General features: G+C 35.1%; 1 protein-coding gene across 1 annotated transcript in view; it reads left to right on the plus strand.

Annotated features, from left to right (window-relative positions):
- The window catches only part of LOC138432785 (sodium channel protein type 3 subunit alpha-like), a 114,485-nt gene that overhangs the window by 76,347 nt on the left and 18,144 nt on the right, over nucleotides 1-19,994 (plus strand). The window contains exons 18-21 of the mRNA XM_069574323.1: nucleotides 1,521-1,991; nucleotides 13,188-13,308; nucleotides 14,442-14,596; nucleotides 15,556-15,729. Of these exons, the coding sequence (XP_069430424.1) occupies nucleotides 1,521-1,991; nucleotides 13,188-13,308; nucleotides 14,442-14,596; nucleotides 15,556-15,729 (921 nt within the window). The remainder of the gene's footprint in view (nucleotides 1-1,520; nucleotides 1,992-13,187; nucleotides 13,309-14,441; nucleotides 14,597-15,555; nucleotides 15,730-19,994) is intronic.

The raw sequence follows: 19,994 nt of genomic DNA on the forward strand, positions 1-19,994 counted from the left end.
TTTATGGCTTGAATTATTTTTTATTCTATTATTATTTTGACAAGATAATGATCTCCAGTAATTCTACACTGAAAAGAAGACTATTCTGTGTTGAAATTGTTCTTTACACATACATAGTTCATATTGTTTGTTTACTCAGAGGCATATGTTGCATATCATCAAATTTTAAAGACTAATTTCAATGAAATCTTAGCTCTGTATTGTAATTATCCAAAAAAATTGGAAGGAGACTAACTATATTTTTCCTAGAATTTGTTTTATTAAAGGAAAATAAATTATTGTAGTTTCAGTTATACACATGTATAAACATTGACCCAATATAAAAGGTTTACTTTTCGTTCTGACTTAAAAGCACTAATATAGAACCACAATTTGTATGTTTGTGTGTTTTAATGCTTACATTTTTAAATTATGCACTGTCAGAGTATTTCTTTATTTCATCATTCTGAAACTTTCCTTTGAGAAGTACATATCAAATGAGATTTCTTAAAAAATGGTTTGTGGGATATCTGTGGACATGCAACTTTTTTCAGAATTGTAAATAAGGAAGTTCTAGATTCTGAACAAATCTGATACAAAAATAAGGAAATAAACTGGGGTTCTGGCTAAGTGTGTGTCTTCCAACCATGTAACATTTTTTGAAATTCAATAACTACATTTCAAGCTAAAAATATTCCTATAAATTTTATTTTTCATCAGTTATAATGAACGATTCCTGTATTAATCATATTTTGCCGATTAATTGAATAATATTTTCCCTCATGTATCCCAATGATATGCTGAGATTTCACCATATTTTCTCAAAAAAAAAAAGAGGAAAAAGAAAAGTAATTTACATTATATGGGTCTAGCTGAAACCCTGGAATAATTTTAGACTTTTCTCCATCTGTTGAACTATTTGGACAGATATACTTCAAAGTATATTGATGGGAAATGTGTTAAACCTTATGTAATCTGCCTTTGCTGCTGCTGCTGCTAAGTCGCTTCAGTCGTGTCCAACTCTGTGCGACCCCATAGAAGGCAGCCCACCAGGCTGCTCTAAAAGTTTTTGGCCATTGGAATTTACATTTCAAGTATATTGTTTTAATACAATTCATCAGACTATTAAATAAATTCATTATTTACACAAACAAAGCTAAACATTCCCTAGACAAACTGATGAAATGACTAAAATGAAAATAGTTCATTTTTCCTCTTTGGCCAAAACCACAGAAATGGGATTTTGTCTTTTCACTAGCAACCCTGAGTAGACACAATTTAAACCTCAGAAGCTCCAATTTCCTGGTTGTCCTCCGTTTGAAAGGAAAATCATTTGTTTTACCATTTTGCCCTTAGAGCAGGTAGAAGATACCAGATTCTTTAAATAGCATGTGACTAAGACAAGGTGTCTGAAATATAGCAAACAGTCAAGAAGAGTTTGTTGAATTAGTTTAACAAAGAGCTGTGAGTCCTCTGTTTAAGCTATTATGTTTACACATATTTCAATATTAATACAGCAAAATTTTCTTTTTTTCTTTTAGGTTCTGAACCTCTTTCTGGCCTTATTGTTGAGTTCATTTAGCTCAGACAATCTTGCTGCTACTGATGATGATAATGAAATGAACAATCTCCAGATTGCAGTAGGAAGGATGCAAAAGGGAATTGATTATGTGAAAAATAAGATACGGGAGTGTTTCCAAAACACTTTTTTCAGAAAGCCAAAAGTTATAGAAATCCATGAAGGCAACAAAATAGACAGCTGTGTGTCTAATAATACTGGAATTGAAATAAGCAAAGAGCTTAATTATCTTAAAGATGGGAATGGAACCACCAGTGGTGTAGGTACTGGAAGCAGTGCTGAAAAATATGTAATTGATGAAAACGATTATATGTCATTCATAAACAATCCCAGCCTCACTGTAACAGTGCCAATTGCTGTCGGAGAGTCTGACTTTGAAAATTTAAATACTGAGGAGTTCAGCAGTGAGTCAGAACTAGAAGAAAGCAAAGAGGTAAGAATGATTTTAAAGTTTTTCTTGCATTTCCTATACAAACCATGTACCACAGCCACTTATAATTTTTATTGTGTTTATAGGCATTATTAAAAAGTATATTAAAAGCCATATATACAGTAATATTGGAAAATTATCAGATACTCTTCTTTGGGAGTTCCTTCCATTGAAATTCCAACTTTTCACAGGACATCATCATTCTGAATAGTTAGTATATTCATCTTGATATTTAAAAGTCTGATTAAAAAATATGGCCTTCCAAAAAGGAGATTTTATTTAACACATTCTTTTATACACTACATTATGCTTTTTAGAAAAATAAACAAACCATATTTTACTGATCATTGTGAAAGTGTCATATCTTTACTTTCTATAATATGTTAAGTTTTGCTATGATATTTTAATGTGAATGTTTGTGTAGTTTTGCTCACCTCTGAACCTTTTATTGACTACTGATAACAGTGTTATTCATTAATGAAAATTTTATTCATATTAGGGAAATAAGAGTAGTAATGATTACATTTTGGCCCAGTCAAGGAAGAACATATTTATAAGGTCTTCCAGATTAACCTGGAAATACTAAGAACTACTTGGAAAAACTCCACTTAAGGATTATAGCTGAACTATAGACTGAAAAGCTATTCTTACTGTCATATTACTACTTATTTAAAAGAAAAGGAAAAAGGAAAGGCAATGTTCTTCTTGCAGGATTAGAATTCACAGGGAGTCTATGAAAGTAGTTCAAGGCTATTAATTCTCCAATTCTGTGTTGTGAAGAGCAGGATTAAAATTTTTACTATTTCTTATTTATAGAGTTCTTATATGCTAGTAGGAAGTTAAGTCTAACACAGAGTTATAAAGGCAGGTTTTAACTTAAAAGTATAAATAGTGACACCATAGGAATCAGACAAATAATGTCTGATTCTGTGAGCATATTTGCATAGTTTGGAACCTTGAAATCTGTGGCAACAGAATTTGTATAAGTAGCTGACAGTGTCACAATTCACATGCCTTTTTTTTCAGGCATTTCAGAGCTTCTGAGATATAACAGTACATTTGGAAATATTTTGAAAAAGGTAAAAATATATACAAAATGAGGTATAATATCCTTTCTCTGAAATTTCACTCAAAGTCTGCTTAATGAGTTCAATTCTAATTTATGTGTTGCTCTTTCTGGTAAGATAAGAATTCAGTTCTAATTTTATTTCCCATCACTTGACAAAGACTTACTTAAGAAAATCATCAATTAGTTAACAAGCATTTATTGAGCACTTCTATGAACTCAGCACTCTGCTGGGCAGTAAAGGTAAAGAAGAGATAAAGGAGAGATTCATAATATAACCCTTTTCAGGGAATTCTCAAAATCTTCAAGGAAGCTAATACTAACTCAGAAAATCATTAAAGGCCTATTAAAAAGTTTAATCCTAAAGGACTGACTATAAGACTTATAAAGACTATAGGTATTGAGAACAGCAAGAACATAGCAAATTGCTAAATGAGGAGATAAAATCGAAGTAGGCCTTGAAATGTGGGTCAAATACATGAACAGAAAGCCAAAAGCAGAAAATACTAAACAAAAACCAGAGTTAGAGTGAGCTTGGTAGTTAGGTGCAGCAGTGAAATAATCAGTATGAATAATGTATTGGTTGAGAAAGTGGAAAAATATGTTTGAGTGAGTAAGGTAGTTTCAGATAATACAGTCTTGAAAATCAGCCAAAGAGTTTGGAATTGGCTATATGATCAATAAGGAGCTATCTGTTCTGAAGCAGGTGAAAAGCAATAGGAAAGTGATGCTTTAGGAAAATTTATTCCATAGTAATGAGTAAAGCAGTTTAGAGTGAGGAATAAGGGTTATCTTGAGGAATAATGAGGTAACAATCATTTGATAATAACAAGGTGATAGAAATATGGGCCATGGTAATAAGTATGGCAGATGAGACTAACAGGCAATTTGACAAACCTAGTAAAGAGTTTGAGAAGTTGGAAAAATGGTAATGCAACTGTCTGAAATGATCTTTTAGGTTACCAGGTTTATGGGAAAAGAAGGAATTCAACTGGGATATACTGAATTAGAAGTGGGATACAATGGTAACCACAGCCTGGATGAGCAGTCAGGGTTTAAAAATAGATATGATAACACAGATTTCATCATTATCTGATTCCTTAAAAATAAAGGAGTTCACCACAGAAGTAATTGCAAAGAGAAAACAAGGGAAGACTAGGGACAAGACTAGCCTGGGGTCAAGAAGAGATAGGAAAGCCAAAGAGATTGAGAAACTTTTGCTACATTAATATTATAGGTTTCATCTCACTGCACTCATGGAAATGATATATGTTCATTTCTTTTTACCAAAAAGTTGATTTCCAGAATACTTCAAAAACTCTGTGATGTCCACAGATATTTCAAATGATTGCTTTAGAATACTACTACCTTATTAGCCTATCTTTTTAATAGCTAAAAAATCATAAATTTGGAACAAGGAAATATATCTTTATTTTCAAGCCATTGAAAACATTTTATTATCAGAATGAGATTTCTTTTTTGGGTGAATTTTTAAAATAATCATCTGTCCTCTTCCTAGCTAGTTTTGGGTAGATAGAATTCAGTTACTGAATTAAATTGTTTAAAATATACAGATATAATAGAGGGAAAATACTTGCAAGTTAATATAAAATCAAATACTTCTAAAAAGTTAGGATAAAACTTCAAATTATTTTGCACAGTAAAATTAAATTCAAGCATAAGTTTTCTGTGGATGAATTTTTAAATAGTACCAGAAAAACCTTTTAAAATAATAGGGCAATTCTCACGTATGCTCACACAAAGTTTAAAAGTACAGTTGACCACTGAACAACATGAGAATTAGGTGTGTCAACCCTACAACCAATTTAAAATCCCGGTACAATTTACAGTTGACCCTCCATATACAAGGGCTTCCCTGATAGTTCACTTGGTAAAGAATCCAGCTACAGTGCAGGAGACCCTAGTTTGATTCCTGTGTTGAGAAGATCCACTGGAGAAGGGATAGGCTACCCACGCCAGTATTCTTGGGCTTCCCTTGTGGCTCAGCTGGTAACGAATTCGCCTGCAACACAAGAGACCTGGATTCGATCCCTCGGTTGGGAAAATTCCCTGGAGAAGGGAAAGGCTACCTGCTCCAGCACTCTGGCCTGGACAATTCCATGGGCTGTAGGGGTCTCAAAGAGTAGGACACAACTGAGCGACTTTAACTCCATATACATGGTTTTGTAACTGCAGTTCCACATCAGCAAATTCAGCCAACTGAAGACCCTACAGTACTGTAGCAGTTACTACTGAACAAAGTCTGTGTGTAAGTACACCTGAGTAGGTCAAATCTGTATTGTTCCAGGGTCAACTGTACACTGTTTTTAAAAAACAAAAGCAAAAATAAGCATTATAGAACAGATTTAGATAAATTTCAGCAAATTTCAGTTTTAATCTGGAATCTCTGAAAACTGTCATTGAACACAGGTCACAAGTCAGATTTATATTTATGTTGGCTGGGTTGTTCTTTTTTAATAGCTATAGCACATACACATTCATACATACACACACAAATTCAAAATAATGTATCCATAAAATAGCATTTTGGTTTATGCTTATTAGTTTTTTGAACACAAGTAGAAAAAGCACATTGGGCTGGGCTTTGGGGGACACAAAATATCTTTTTGCTGACAAAGTGAAAAATCATACAAGTTAAACCTAACAGAATGATATATTTCAAAAGAAAGGAAAAATAAAAGAAAAAAATTTTTGCAACATTATTTGTGCTTTAAAAAGAGGCAATGAATTAATCATTAATTTAGATAGTACTTAAAAACTCCACTCTATTACTTCCACTCATTTTTATAATAAAGTATATGTAGCTATATCACAGTGGAGGAGAAATTATCTCTAGAAATTTTAAAAAATAAAAATATGAATTGCTATTATATTATGTAATATAAATTTTATATATGTGTATCTTTCTTTGGTCCACTAGCATAAAAAGACTTGGTATAGAAACAAACATAAAGCGTTGCATGAAAAAATTTAAAGAAATTGAAGTCATGGATTTCAAAATAGTGATCTTTTTATTTTTGCAAACTTGATATTATACCTGTCTTGTGACAAGATTTAATATAGAATTTTGCTTTTATATTTTTACAGTTCACATAAACATAATTTCTTGACATTTTTATGTAACTATGGATTTTTACAATTTAGTTCTTAAAAGGTTTCATTGTCTTCCTAGGTGAAAGATATAGAATAAATGCTCTTAAGAATCATATTTGAAGTTGAATTCCATAGCACAATCTAGGAATATCATCCTGTGACCTTCACTGCTTACCATTCTTACTTCTCACAGGGGTAAAATCGAGCTGGAGCCATCAAGAATGAAACTCTGGTGTTTTTAAACCAGCCAGAGGCTCGTGTCACCACTTTTACCCAGGTTACCCAAGCAAGTTGTACATGTACAATCACTTTCTAAATAAATTTTGACTGGCCTGCATGCTACTCAGCTGTGTTCCTTCCCCTGCCATGGCAAGGAAGTGCTAGACGTGCCCAGCTGCTGTCTGCTGAATCGTGTGACACTCACAGCATGGTCAGGCAAGACGGGCAGTCCCAACACCACATTTGACTCTGCTAATGACTTTCCAGTTCAGTCTTTTTAGGCTTTTAAAAGCAATAATTGCATGCTCTATAGGATTTATATCTATTTTTAAATGATAGAAATGTTTAAAGTTCACTTTGAGAGCATGCACTTTTTTTCTGCTTTTGTTTCATTAAAATAAGATCACAACTTTTTGTTGTTGTTGATTCAGCCCTTATAAGTAAATTGTATTACCAAAATGAGCCTCGCAGGGTTTTTTTTTTTTTTTTCAATAGTATTGCCATTTTCAGATCATTATATTCAGATCTGTGAATATAATTTTCAACCCATCCAATTCGTGTGCTCCAGATGGAAATGTTTGCTTTCATGTTTTGTGGGAAGCCTCTGTTAAAAAAAAAAAAAAAAGAATAAGGTGATCATGAATGTTTGGATATGAAGGGCCATAGTCTGTATACATTTGGGCACCACATATCTTGGATTTTCATGTAGTTTGGAAAAGTTGTTAAGTCATGTGTCTGCAGAACTCTAAGCGATCATTATAAAGTAATTAAAAGATGAAAAGCAACATGATACAGGGTAGGAGAAATTCACTGCATCGTGATCATTAAGTAATGGGTTCAGTGTACCCGTTAGGTCTTTTTCCCCTGATCTACATTAATTTCTCCCTAGATGTTCAACCCCAAACTGAGCAGGCAAAAAGGAGACTACTTTTGATTATTATTAATTATTAACTATAGTTTTATGATGAGTAAAGGATATTTCCAAAAATTAATGTAGGTTTGTGAATGAAATAAATCTTTCGGTAATTTCTCTTGACACAACTTTTCCTGTTACTGGAATAGCAGCCATAGTGAGTGTTCTTTAAAAAAAAAATTGAAAAGCAAAAGTAAAAAGTTCATGAGGATTAGTTCATGAAAAGTTTTCAAGGCTTTTGGTGGGGGAAAAAAAAATCTGACTAGATCTTGTGGTTTGTCTCCAGGTTTAATTAATACATACTCTCTTCCTCTTTAAGAATAACTGAGAATTAATTGTAAAATGCAACAAATTCAGTCATTAAATTTTAATAAAAACTAGAAAAAAATATGGTCCCTGGCGATTTATGTAATTTTACTTAGCAACGACTTTTTAGTTTTAGGGGTAAAACAATATGTTATTAGTCATTGAAGAAAATCTGATTATTTTTTCTTCACAAGCAGGGCAGAATTAAATAGTATTGGAAAATTACCTTTTACACAATGTTTGTAACGATTCCCTCTTTTTCAAAGCCATTATGGAAACCTTGAAAATGATGCTTGACTGAAGGTCCCAAGCACGTATGTACCCCTCTGGAAAAGGCCCTGTGCTCTGTTTTCAGAATCTGGAGAGCGATGGGAGAAAACCTCTAGCTTCCCATTTCTATTAGGTTCTCACTGCCTTCCAAATGTTCTTTGTGAAATTGAATGTGAGACATTTCAAACTTATCTTGATCTCTAGGGAACGATTTTGGTGCTTCAGTTTATTTCTGCTAAAATAAAAAGTAGGGCAAGTTTAGATAGAAATTTTTGTATATCTTCCTAAGATAAACCATCTTTTCCTTGGCCTGCTGGATGCCCCTCTGCCTTACCCTTCAACCACCATATAATTAATTTCAATTTCCTATATTGTGTTCTTAGTAAGGCTCTTTCAAAATAAAAGGAGCATCAGGGTTGTTGCACAAAATATGCTGAGGTCAAACCAAATAGAGGTGGTTTATATTTTTCACCATTCAGTGAGTAGTCCAGAAAAAAGAGTTGTTGGCTTTAGTCATGCTCTTCGTGCCTTGGAATAGGAGCCTCATGGCCTCACTGTGTGGCTACCTGTTCTTCAAGTGAGATATCCCAAGTCAAGATATGGATATGCATATCCAAAAGATCAGACTAAGGCCCTGAGAGATTGTATAACCAAAAGATTGTCTGCTTCTACTTGCAAGACGAAACCCAGAAGTTTTGAAAGAAATGGCTAGATTTTAAAGGCAATCTGTAATGGCTGAATCTTTTAATTTTGCCTTTTGAATCGTACAGCAATTTGTGAGAGTCAAACATTCGATAGCTGATTGAAAATAAATGAAATGTGAGCGCATTTCAGTGGAAGTAGACCAGTTGCTAACATTCTCTTCTATTTCTGAAAGTTAAATTTCACTATTTAATTGGATAAAAATTAAGAGCCATATTTGCCATAAAGGGGAATTTCTAAATAAGATATTATTATCAGAGGGGAAATGGTCATTTGGGGGGCTGATTCTGTCATTTCTTATGAGTTGTATTTGCAGCTAACCCTGAAAACTTGACATTCAGGTACCATGTCTTTGACAACATGGTTCTTGGATCAGCGTGCAGCTTCCACAGCATTGCGCCAGGCTTCTGCTGCAGCCAGGCATGTTTTCTGTGGCTGAATAAGGCCTGGAGAATGTTGCATCTTCAAACCTGCTTTCCAGTGTGCATTTGTAGAGCATAAGCCATCATCCCTCTGTAGACTCGGTAGTTTCTACAAGGGATGGAAGAGTCTACCTTAAGTGTCATAAAATATTGGACGGGTAGGGAGAAAATAGTACAAGGAAACAAGTGATGAGCTTGTACTATGTGGCTTTATATGGAAGCTTTCTACTGTTATGTCTATATACCTCATTACATTTTTCTGACTAATTTAGAACAAATAAGAATTTCAGTTATTTAGTATAGTCACCAAGTTCCTTAATGTGGAAAACTTCATTTCAGGTTTCTTTGGTTTTTTGTTTTTTATCATTGTAGTATCACAGCTATGGCAATTTAAAGAAAGTAAGTTATACTTTGTATTTATCGTTAGTCACCTGCTTTTAAATTAGTTACATGCTTTTAAATAAATTTGGAAGCCATTTTGGTATGGTTATGATAAAATGTATCACAAATTACTCTCTATCAGAGTATGAATGCCAAAGTGATGAATTTAATTAGAAGTGTTTAGATTGTGAAGATAGTTATCATATCCATGTACAGAATTTTAAATGCTTAAGTAGTTTTCTAGGATATAAATTTTAAAATTTAAAAATACAGGAGTAAAATTCTGTATGTTTCCAGTGACTAAAACTCAGGCTGTATATCTTAATTGGTAAGTTGCTGCAACTTAATAAGAACACAGTCTAAGTTTTAATTTATAAATGTAGACAAATTCACAACTTTAAATTGTTTACATAGTTGATACAGCATTTTTATAAATTCACAGGATAAAGTGTATGTACTTTCGTATGATAAAAAATGGGGCCTAGGGAGACTACACCATGAATAAGACTGACTCTCCAACTATCAAGATTAGCTTTATGTCTATTTCCAGAGGTAAAGGAGCCTTCCACAAAGCACTTTTTAGTGACAAGAACACTAGCCTGCCAACTATTTTTTAAGCTTTGGTACATCAAGTCTCTGAACATTCCTTAAGGAGTTTTCCAGAGCATAAGATTGACGAGTTAATACTTATACTCAGAACAACTCCTGGATAACAGTGAAGCAATTCTTCATGTAAAATGGGTTTTGCTCATTTGAGAACGGAATTTGTTGTTATTGTTTAGTCCTTTTCTGTTTCCAAAAGACATGCTACGCTTCATAATGCCAGGCAGATGGAGGTAAACTAGCTCACACACTGACCCTCTCTGCTTTACAATGTACATAACCTCCATAGACATTTAGAAAATTGAAATTATTTATATTCAAACATATATTAACCACATTCACAAAAGTTCACAATCTAAAGACAACACCAACAACAAAGATACAGCCAGAGGTCAATATTTGGTAAACAGCAGAACTGTCGTTCAGATTAATGGCTACCATTACTTGTGCTGTGAAGGATTTGCTTTAAATAAGTATTTGTATTTAAATATAAGACTCTTGAATAATATATGACAGAGAATTATAATGCAAAAAATTGAACACTTCACAACTGTATTAACAGTGGTAAAATAAGAAGTGAAGGGTGAGTATATTTTCTAAAGTTTTCAAATGGAAAAGTATATGTGTATTTTTGCGTATATACATATATGCTTACTACTTTCTTCCTTCAGATTTCTTTATTGAATGTCTGCCAATATTTTAGAAGAACATTTTGGAAACATGCTTTTATCACTAAAATATCATTAATTAATTTTTATTCATTAAGAAAATGCATTTTCTAATAAAATTAAACCTTCTGTAAAGGCCACAACTGAGTTGTGTATCCAAATGAAGAGATCAAATTATCTAAACACTATAATTCTCTCTATAAGAGTAATAACAAAATGCATTCACTCATTCATTTATTCATTTTTCATAAATTCAGCCTATTTAGTGTCTATTCTATGCTTGGATCTTTTGGTGTATAAATATGTGTATGTGTGTACATTCTAATATATATGTGTATATATGTACATAATTATACAATTTTATGTATATATATAATATACATATATATTTCTGAGAATATTTGGTCAAAGCAAACAAGTATTATCAACAAAATGTTATATAAAATTTAACATGGAGAAATCATAATAAAGAAAAGCTTCATGGAAAGGGGATCATGACCGGGCTCAGAATAAATTCTTCAGCTTGGATTGGCCAAGAGGAAGAAGAAACATTAAGCTTTTTATAACTAACCTCAAAATAATTTGGTTTCTTATTGGTTTTATATATACAGTGGATATTATTGCTGCCACTCATGAAATGTCATAGTGTCCAACCTATAAACCAGTGAAACTGAAAGGGAAGAGTTATTTAGTATGTTTTTGGATTTACCAGAAGCTACTGCAGTTCTATTCAGCAGTAGCTTTCCTCGGAGAAGGCAATGGCACCCCACTCCAGTACTCTTGCCTGGAAAATCCCATGGGTGGAGGAGCCTGGTGGGCTGCAGTCCATGGGGTTGCTAAGAGTCAGGCATGACTGAGCGACTTCACTTTCACTTTTCACTTTCATGCATTGGAGAAGGAAATGGCAACCCACTCTAGTGTTCTTGCCTGGAGAATCCCAGGGATGGGGGAGCCTGGTGAGCTGCTGTCTATGGGGTTGCACAGAGTCGGACACGACTGAAGCGACTTAGCAGCAGCAGCAGCAGCAGTAGCTTTCCTGGGATTTTCGTACAAAAGTAAAGACATTCTGGCTATAAGAAGTGGAAAAATTTTGAGAGAAGAAAATATGTCTTGAACTTTCACCTCTACAAAAAGTAGAGGATTTTAATGGTAAAACTTTTTTACTATAATGATCCTATGAACCATCAGCCATAATTGATGGCTTATTCTCTCCTTAGCATATTTGGGACATGGAGATATTTTGTTATAGAATTATATCTTGACTTAGGGTAACTTTCATAATATATTTAACTGGACATAGTTAACCTCATTCTCCAAGTAATACCACCGAAAGTATCACCTGGATATTACTCTTCAGTGTTCACATTATAAAATATTAAACTAACATTTGCATGGTGATTTCAAAAAGCTACAAATTTTGAGTCAGATATCTTCCAATATGACCTATGTTTAGGTAGTCATTCAGGTATTTTTCAGTAACATGTTAACTCTTTCAGAGGGCTAGGGCAGAGTGACCCTACCTCTCAGTTACTAAAGTTAATGGGGCCTTTGAAACCATTAATATGTCAATGTTCTTTCATTCTAAAAGCTTTACATTGCCTGGTTGTGCTATATGTGACATCTTTGCATCACTTTTCATAAAAAATTCCACATCCATATTGTCTTCCCAAGTGGTATTAGAGTTCTTATAAGATATTTATTCTTGCAACACTAAAGTGGCTCTTCCTAGCCATGTGGCATGTCACAGTGATTTATTTAAAGGAAAAATTCACAGCCTGATCACATGTTGAATTCAGAATACGCTCCTAGTGAAAGTCTATATAGATTCTGAGCAGTGTCATTCATGAAGAAATTTCCATTTCATTTAGCATTCTTTGGCAAGTACTGAATTCATTTCAGCAGTTCAAAAGAGAGAGAGAGAGAGATCCATCATTTTTCAGCTTGTAAAGTAAGAAGAAAATTATGTAACCCAGAGAAAAATATAGCACAAAGTTGAAATATAATGACTGTGACTAATGTTAATCTGCTGCTCTTCCTTTCTAAAATTACAGAAACATGAACTGTAGTTATAGACAACTGGTAATGTTCTTTGCCCTCTGAAAATTTCCATTGGAAGACTGGAAATAACAATTTGATTTGAAGCATTTTAATTAATATAATCAGTTGTGAATGTCAGTATACCAAACTTATCAAACTATTCTCAATTTGGCCTGAGTGTTAATGTATGAAATTATTTTCACATGGCATCCATAGACAAACAGAGATCATGAAGTTAATCAGTATAATCACTCCTTTCCAAATCACCCACACTGAATGCTCTCTAACCATTTTCTGTCTGAATCAAGTTAGTAGTTATGTTGTTTTGAATAATAGGACTTTATGTTAAATTATGAGTACAAAATTATCAGGACAGTTAAGAGAGCCAATACTATCACTACCACCACCATTTTTTTTCACACCATATCTGAGCATTTTCAAACTGATGGATTAAAAGGGAAGAAAAATCACATCTTTGCAATGGGGTTTTATTTCCAGAAATTAAATGCAACCAGCTCATCTGAAGGAAGTACAGTTGATGTTGCTCCACCTCGAGAAGGTGAACAAGCTGAAATTGAACCTGAGGAGGACCTTAAACCAGAAGCTTGTTTTACTGAAGGTAAACAAGCTCTAATATGGTTAAATCCAAACTCCCTTCTTTCCTTATAGAGACTAAATATACCTCACTTGAACGAAATATTTCAAAGAAACAGTGAAGGTATATTTATCTTTGTTTTGCTCTTTTTCTTCCAAAAAGTTCATTTATCTGTATTTCCTGATTATATTAGCAGTTTCTGTGCCTGGACAATAAGATAATTTGACATGTCCTTTTTTTCATCCCAGAATGTGGAGAAGTGAACCGTAGGAGATAAATGGTATTCTGGAACATCTTCTCATTACTGATAAAGCAATCCCTTCAGACTTCACTGGCAATGTTGTGATTTGGTTTATAGATGCTGCAATAACTATACCCCATCTCTTAAACAGTTTCAAATGTGGTTAATTTGTGCTGTGACCAGAGCTGTTAGGGGATATAGATGCATTGCAGAGCCTTGGCAGGGAGACCAAGTTATTTTCACAGCCACCAGTACAGTGTCCAGCACACAAATCAATAAAGATTTGCTGATTCAATGTGATTGGACTGAATCCCATAAGTAGTAACTCAGACAGTGAGAGCCCAAGAGTGGATGGAAGTTAGAAATAATATGAAAGCGAAGAGGGGGAGGACAAAGGAAGAGAGATACTGACTGACAAGATGAGTCATAGGTGTGACTAAGAAAAGCTCTGAGGTTGAAAATAAACAGCTTGGGAAAACTGACAGAGGATGATACCCAGGAAGACAGAGGGATTTTCCATGTGAAAAGAAGTGAGTAAAAATCCAGGATCACATCAAAAAAATGAATAAACAATTTGAACATGTAGTTTTTCCCCAAACCTCAGAGGTGTCCTTATCTATGATTGGCCTTGAGGCAAAGGGAGATCCTATGCAGTGTTCAAGAATGGAACTGTTTATACTCAGGTAACTCTCAGTAAAGTAATTCCTTGAATTCTAGGTAACTGGCTGATATGTAAGTCTGAGAATGATTTACTATACAGGATGGATGCTGAAAATAGCTACAGAATGAAGTAGCCAGTTACTTTATAGAATGATGATCTGAGACTAGGATGGGGAGGGAGCAGCAAAGTTAATTTCTTCCTACATAAGATGAAAATATATTTTTCTAATTTATTACAATGTATGCTGTCTTTTAGGATGTATTAAAAAATTTCCATTCTGTCAAGTAAGTATAGAAGAAGGCAAAGGAAAAATCTGGTGGAATCTTCGGAAAACCTGCTACAGCATTGTTGAACACAACTGGTTTGAGACTTTCATTGTCTTCATGATTCTTCTCAGCAGTGGTGCTTTGGTGAGCATGACACATATTGGCAAGAATCAGGTTCTAGTGGTGGGCTGCAGTCCATGGGGTGGCTAGGAGTCGGGCACGACTGAGCAACTTCACTTTCATGCATTGGGGAAGGAAATGGCAACCCACTCCAGTGTTCTTGCCTGGAAAATCCCAGGGATGGGGGAGCCTGGTGGGCTGCCATCTCTGGGGTCTCACAGAGTCGGACACAACTGAAGCGACTTAGCAGCAGCAGCAGCAGCAGTGAAATAGTTTTACTCAAAAAATACCAGAAGCATCCCCTTAGTTTAAGGAGCAAAACAAGAGAGCTTGCAGAGCTTGGTACCCAGGGTTTAACTATACAAAATTCAGTAAGGAATAAATCAGAACCATGAACAGCCAGATGGAATTTCTCATCTGGTGTTTTTCTAATAGATGTCCTCACTGAGACAACCATTTATAGGGGTATTCTGTAACTACATTACCTACTATGTCAAATCCCATCCAGTTCTCCCTAACAGTCATAGTAATATTTATGGACTGCTGGTGGATGTTTTTTATGTCTAATTAATTTATTCTTTCAAAATGAGCCAGATTATTCAGAGCATCAATGAAAGTAAGGTTAGAATAGGCCAAGTCTATCCCTCATTAATAGAACTTCTGGTTATTTTCTGAGTGTACATTGCTTCTCTAAAAGCATGTCTTTGTAGCAGTAATTGAGATAGAGATTACGGGGTGAGAGGCAGGGAAGAAAGCATACACTAAATCAGTAAACTATTGACATTTCCTTGCCAATATTTTCCATTAGCTTCAGTCTTTAGATTTTGTCTGGTTCCATGTCAATCTAATATTAGCCAATATTTCTCAAATTAGTGCTTTGTGCCAAGTATACTACTTGCAATTTTATCAAGTATTTGGTGCAGGCAAGCCATTCATGTAAAATAAAAGCATTCATGTAAAATAAAAGCATTCTTGTTTTACAGGCTTTTGAAGACATATACATTGAACAGCGAAAGACTATTAAAACCATGCTAGAATATGCCGACAAGGTCTTCACTTACATATTCATCCTGGAAATGCTTCTCAAATGGGTAGCTTATGGATTTCAGACATATTTCACTAATGCCTGGTGCTGGCTAGATTTCTTGATCGTCGATGTAAGTATCCCAAGTGATTTTTATAAAATTATTTTTTAAAAGGCAAGTGTGATATTTCATTTATTTCTATAATTAAAACCTTGACTTTAATTAGAACCTAGTTGCACTAATTCTGCCACAATTATGCAACTACCTTTTAAAAACTACAGCAAACACAAAAATGAGGAAAATCTCATGGAAGGCAGTAGAAGAGGTCCTAACAATGTGGACAGTAGTCAGAGAAAACACAGACAGAGTTTCTTCTTTTTGTGAAAGTTAAGGGTCTGAAGGTAAGGAATATCTAACAATCTGTTCATTGACAGGTGTAGCTCATTAAAAGCACACTCGAAAAAAAATGTTTCTCTAGGAGGTAAAATCAAGACAGCTTTGGGGCCAGGAAACTGTCAGGATTGCACTTTAATCCCTTACTAGAATGCATGTTGCTGAATAATGTTAAAATAACCTATTTACTGTATTCATTCAGCCACAAGTCCACAGAGACAATAAAATGTATTTCCATTCTTACATGGGTAGTTAGATATCCCAGTAGCTAATGGGATATTTACCAGGCAAAGAGTTAGGTGTAGAAGTCCTATTCTGAATCGGATTACCATGAAGTGAGTAGTCATGGGAACTGTATCAATAATGAGACCTGTCTGACTTGCAGCCTACTTTTTTACTGTAGCAACGGAGAGGCATTGGGGCAAAATTACAGTAAGCTGGTCTTTTGTAGTCTGTGATATTCCACTGCACAAGGCTTCTAAGTCCCCCTCCTGACCCTCAAAAAGGTGCTTTAAGCACTATCTCTAGCTGTTTCCCAATGATCATAAAGCACCTTGTTTTTAGTTCTAACACTTGTCACTGTGAATCAATGATTGCTGTATCTGTTTATTCATTCTTTTTATCATCTTTGACAAGTCTGGGCCTATCGAAATGCTACTCCCTTTTATCCCCACATATACACTCACAGTTCTATAACCAAAATGCATGTTCAACCCTTTGAGTTGAGAAGAAATCTGCAGTCAAGTCACTATTAATAAATCAGAAATGACTTCTAATTTTTCATGTCTGGTCTTTAATGAATAATAGAGAAGAATCTCAGTGTTGTCCTGAAGTTTCCAAACAGAGAAGTCTAATATTTTTGTATTCTGCAGCTGGAATGGACCTTAAAGAGTATCTAGACTTTATTTACACAGTCTTCTAAACAGTTTCAGTTCAGTTCAGTCAGTTCAGTCGCTCAGCCGTGTCCAACTCTTTGCCACCCCATGAATCGCAGCACACCAGGCCTCCCTGTCCATCACCAACTCCCAGAGTTCACTCAAACTCACGTCCATCGAGTCGGTGATGCCATCCAGCCATCTCATCCTCCGTTGGCCCCTTCTCCTCCTGCCCCCAATCCCTCCCAGCATCAGAGTCTTTTCCAATGAGTCAACTATTCACATGAGGTGGCCAAAGTACTGGAGTTTCAGCTTTAGCATTAGTCCTTCTAAAGAAATCCCAGGGCTGTTTTCCTTCAGAATGGACTGGTTGGATCTCCTTGCAGTGCAAGGGACTCTCAAGAGTCTTCTCCAACACCACAGTTCAAAAGCATCAATTCTTCGGCGCTCAGCCTTCTTCACAGTCCAACTCTAAACAGTTTATTGTAAATTAAAGCCTCAGTTTAAAGAATTCTCCTAAAATAGCACAACTACTTAGTAACACAATTGAGATTAGTGTCCTAATTTCCTAATTCTCAATTCAGTGCTCCTTTGCCCTGTAGATTTCTCATCTAACTGGTACAAATGTTATAGTTATATCTTCATACTGGCTTTGGAACTCAGCATTTATAATTTCCAGCTTTTCCCTGAAATGATGGAACATAAAATATATAAGAATCTTCTCCAGTTCAAAAAAAAAAATTGTCATGTATGAAGATCACTTACAAATGTGACAGAACTTCTCCAGAAAATTCTCAAATTTCCTGAAATATTTTAATTTACTGAAAAATTTATATTCACTGAAATACTCATTACACTGTACTTTATTTCCATGCGTTTCCCTCATATAGAAAGAATAAATATAATGCAAAAATCTTATCAAAATCTTGTATCATATTTGAATCCTTAGAAACCTAATATAGACACTTAATTATCTAGTGAATAATGTCAAAGAATGGTGCCCCCCAAGTTACTTTCCTTTTAGTACATTTAGATTATTAATAGTAGAATGGAACTGGGTACCTCTGGGCAAGTTATGTTATAGTAAATGAATCTATTTTCTTCTTTTTCCTGAAGAAGGGACTAAAATGCATTAATTAATGTAACCTTAACTAACAACTTAATCTCAGACCACTGGATCCAATAAGCTAAAGTAAATGTACAGTTAAAATAGTTTTTGAAAGTACAAGTAAAACATGCTTAAAACAGTTCACAGTCCATCAGGTATAATGTTCTAACAAAGAGTCACAGAAGGCTCAATAGGAAACAAAGCAAAACTCCCAAAACTGAAGTATATATGAACTTCAAACTAGAAGAAACAGGCTTTTAAACTTTGAGAAACGTATCTATGTACAAATGTAATCTTTTCAATTCCCTACCTCCAAGTAAAGGTACTATGCATTCATTAACATTCCATTAACATTCATTCATTTATCTAATAAAAATTCCGAACACTGGGCCACAAGCTATTTTAAATAAAGGAGATATGAATAAGACAAATCAAGATCTATTAGATCTACAGGATTTAACACTCTAGGAGAAAATAAAATTGACAGTAAAGATGTAAACAAATCAAATCCAAAAATAAGATAAAAGCAGATGATGATCACTGCTATGAAAGAAAACAGGGTAATGAGATAGAGAAGGACTACAGAATGGGAGCTGGAGGAGAGTATTAGCCAGAGTGTCCATGGAAGGTGTCTTTGGGGAAGATAAACAAGAAAGTGTCTTAGTCCATTTGGTCTGCTGTAACAGAGTATCATGGCTTCCCTGGTGGTGCAGTAGTAAGAATCTCGCTGCAATCCAGGAGACATAGTTTTGATCCCTGGGTTGGGAAGATCCCCTGAAGTAGGAAATGGCAACCCACTCCAGGATTCTTGCTTGGAAAATTCCATGGACAAAGAAGCCTGACAGGCTACAGGTCATCGGGTCATAAGAGTTGGACACGACTGATCACACATACACACTCAACAGAATATCATCGATGTAGTGACTTATAAACAGCTGATTATTTCTCACTGTTCTGGAGGCTGCAGAGCCCCAGGAAAAAGCACCAGCAGATTCAGTGTCTGGTGAGAGCCCACTTTGTGATTCATAGGCAGCAGTCTTCTCACTGTGTCTTGGACGAAGGGGCAAACAAGCTCTCTGGGGTGTCTTTTATAAGTAAAGGCACTAATCCCACCCATGAGGGCTCTGCCTTCATGACCTAATCCCCCCAAAGACTCTCCAAATACCTTCACACTAGGGACTAGGTTTCAGCATATGAATTTGAGGGGCACATAGACATTGACTATAACAATGGGCCAGTTATTTGAATACCTGAGAGAATAGAAAAAAGCAATCTCAAGATCCTGAAGTATGAGCCAAGGACACTCAAGAGACAGAAAGAAAACTGTTGTGCTTGTGAGTGATGAAACAGGAAATAGTAATAGATGCTGACTTCAGAAAGGCACCCAAGGGCCTTGGTAAGAAGTTCATGTTTTCTGTTATTTAATGTGTGCTCGGTCGCTCAGTTGTGCCCAACTCTTTGCAACCCCATGGATTGTAGCCTGCCTGGCTCTTCTGTTCATGGACTTTTCAGGCAAGAATACTGAAGCAGGTTACCTTTTCCTGCTCCAGCGGATCTTCCCAATCCAGGGATCGAACCTGTGTCTTTTGTGTCTCCTGCACTGGCAGGTGGATTCTTTACCACTGTGCCACCTGTGAAGCTCCAATACTACATCATAGCCCAAAAGCCGAGAATGTAATTTAATGTATACTGATGACAGATACAATGGGAAACTCAAGGGAGGGGTGGTGAGCATGGATCTGTTCTACTGTTCTTAAATTATCACATCTGGCTATGGAGAAGGAACAGCAAAAATGTCAAACCAGGGAGACCAATGAGGGAACTGTGTTAATGGTCTAGGAAAGAGAAGATTATGTCTTAGACTAATGTGGTTAAGACTTACTGGTGAACTGGATATAAAGAATGAAGAAAAAGGAGATTCAAAAAAGATTTTTTTCAATCTTAACAAATGGGTAGAAGATGAAACCATTAACTGGAATCAGGAAGATCAGAAAACAGGCTTGACAGGACAAGCAGATGGT

Source organism: Ovis canadensis, chromosome 2 (assembly GCF_042477335.2).
Source record: "Ovis canadensis isolate MfBH-ARS-UI-01 breed Bighorn chromosome 2, ARS-UI_OviCan_v2, whole genome shotgun sequence".
NCBI classification, from domain to species: domain Eukaryota; kingdom Metazoa; phylum Chordata; class Mammalia; order Artiodactyla; family Bovidae; genus Ovis; species Ovis canadensis.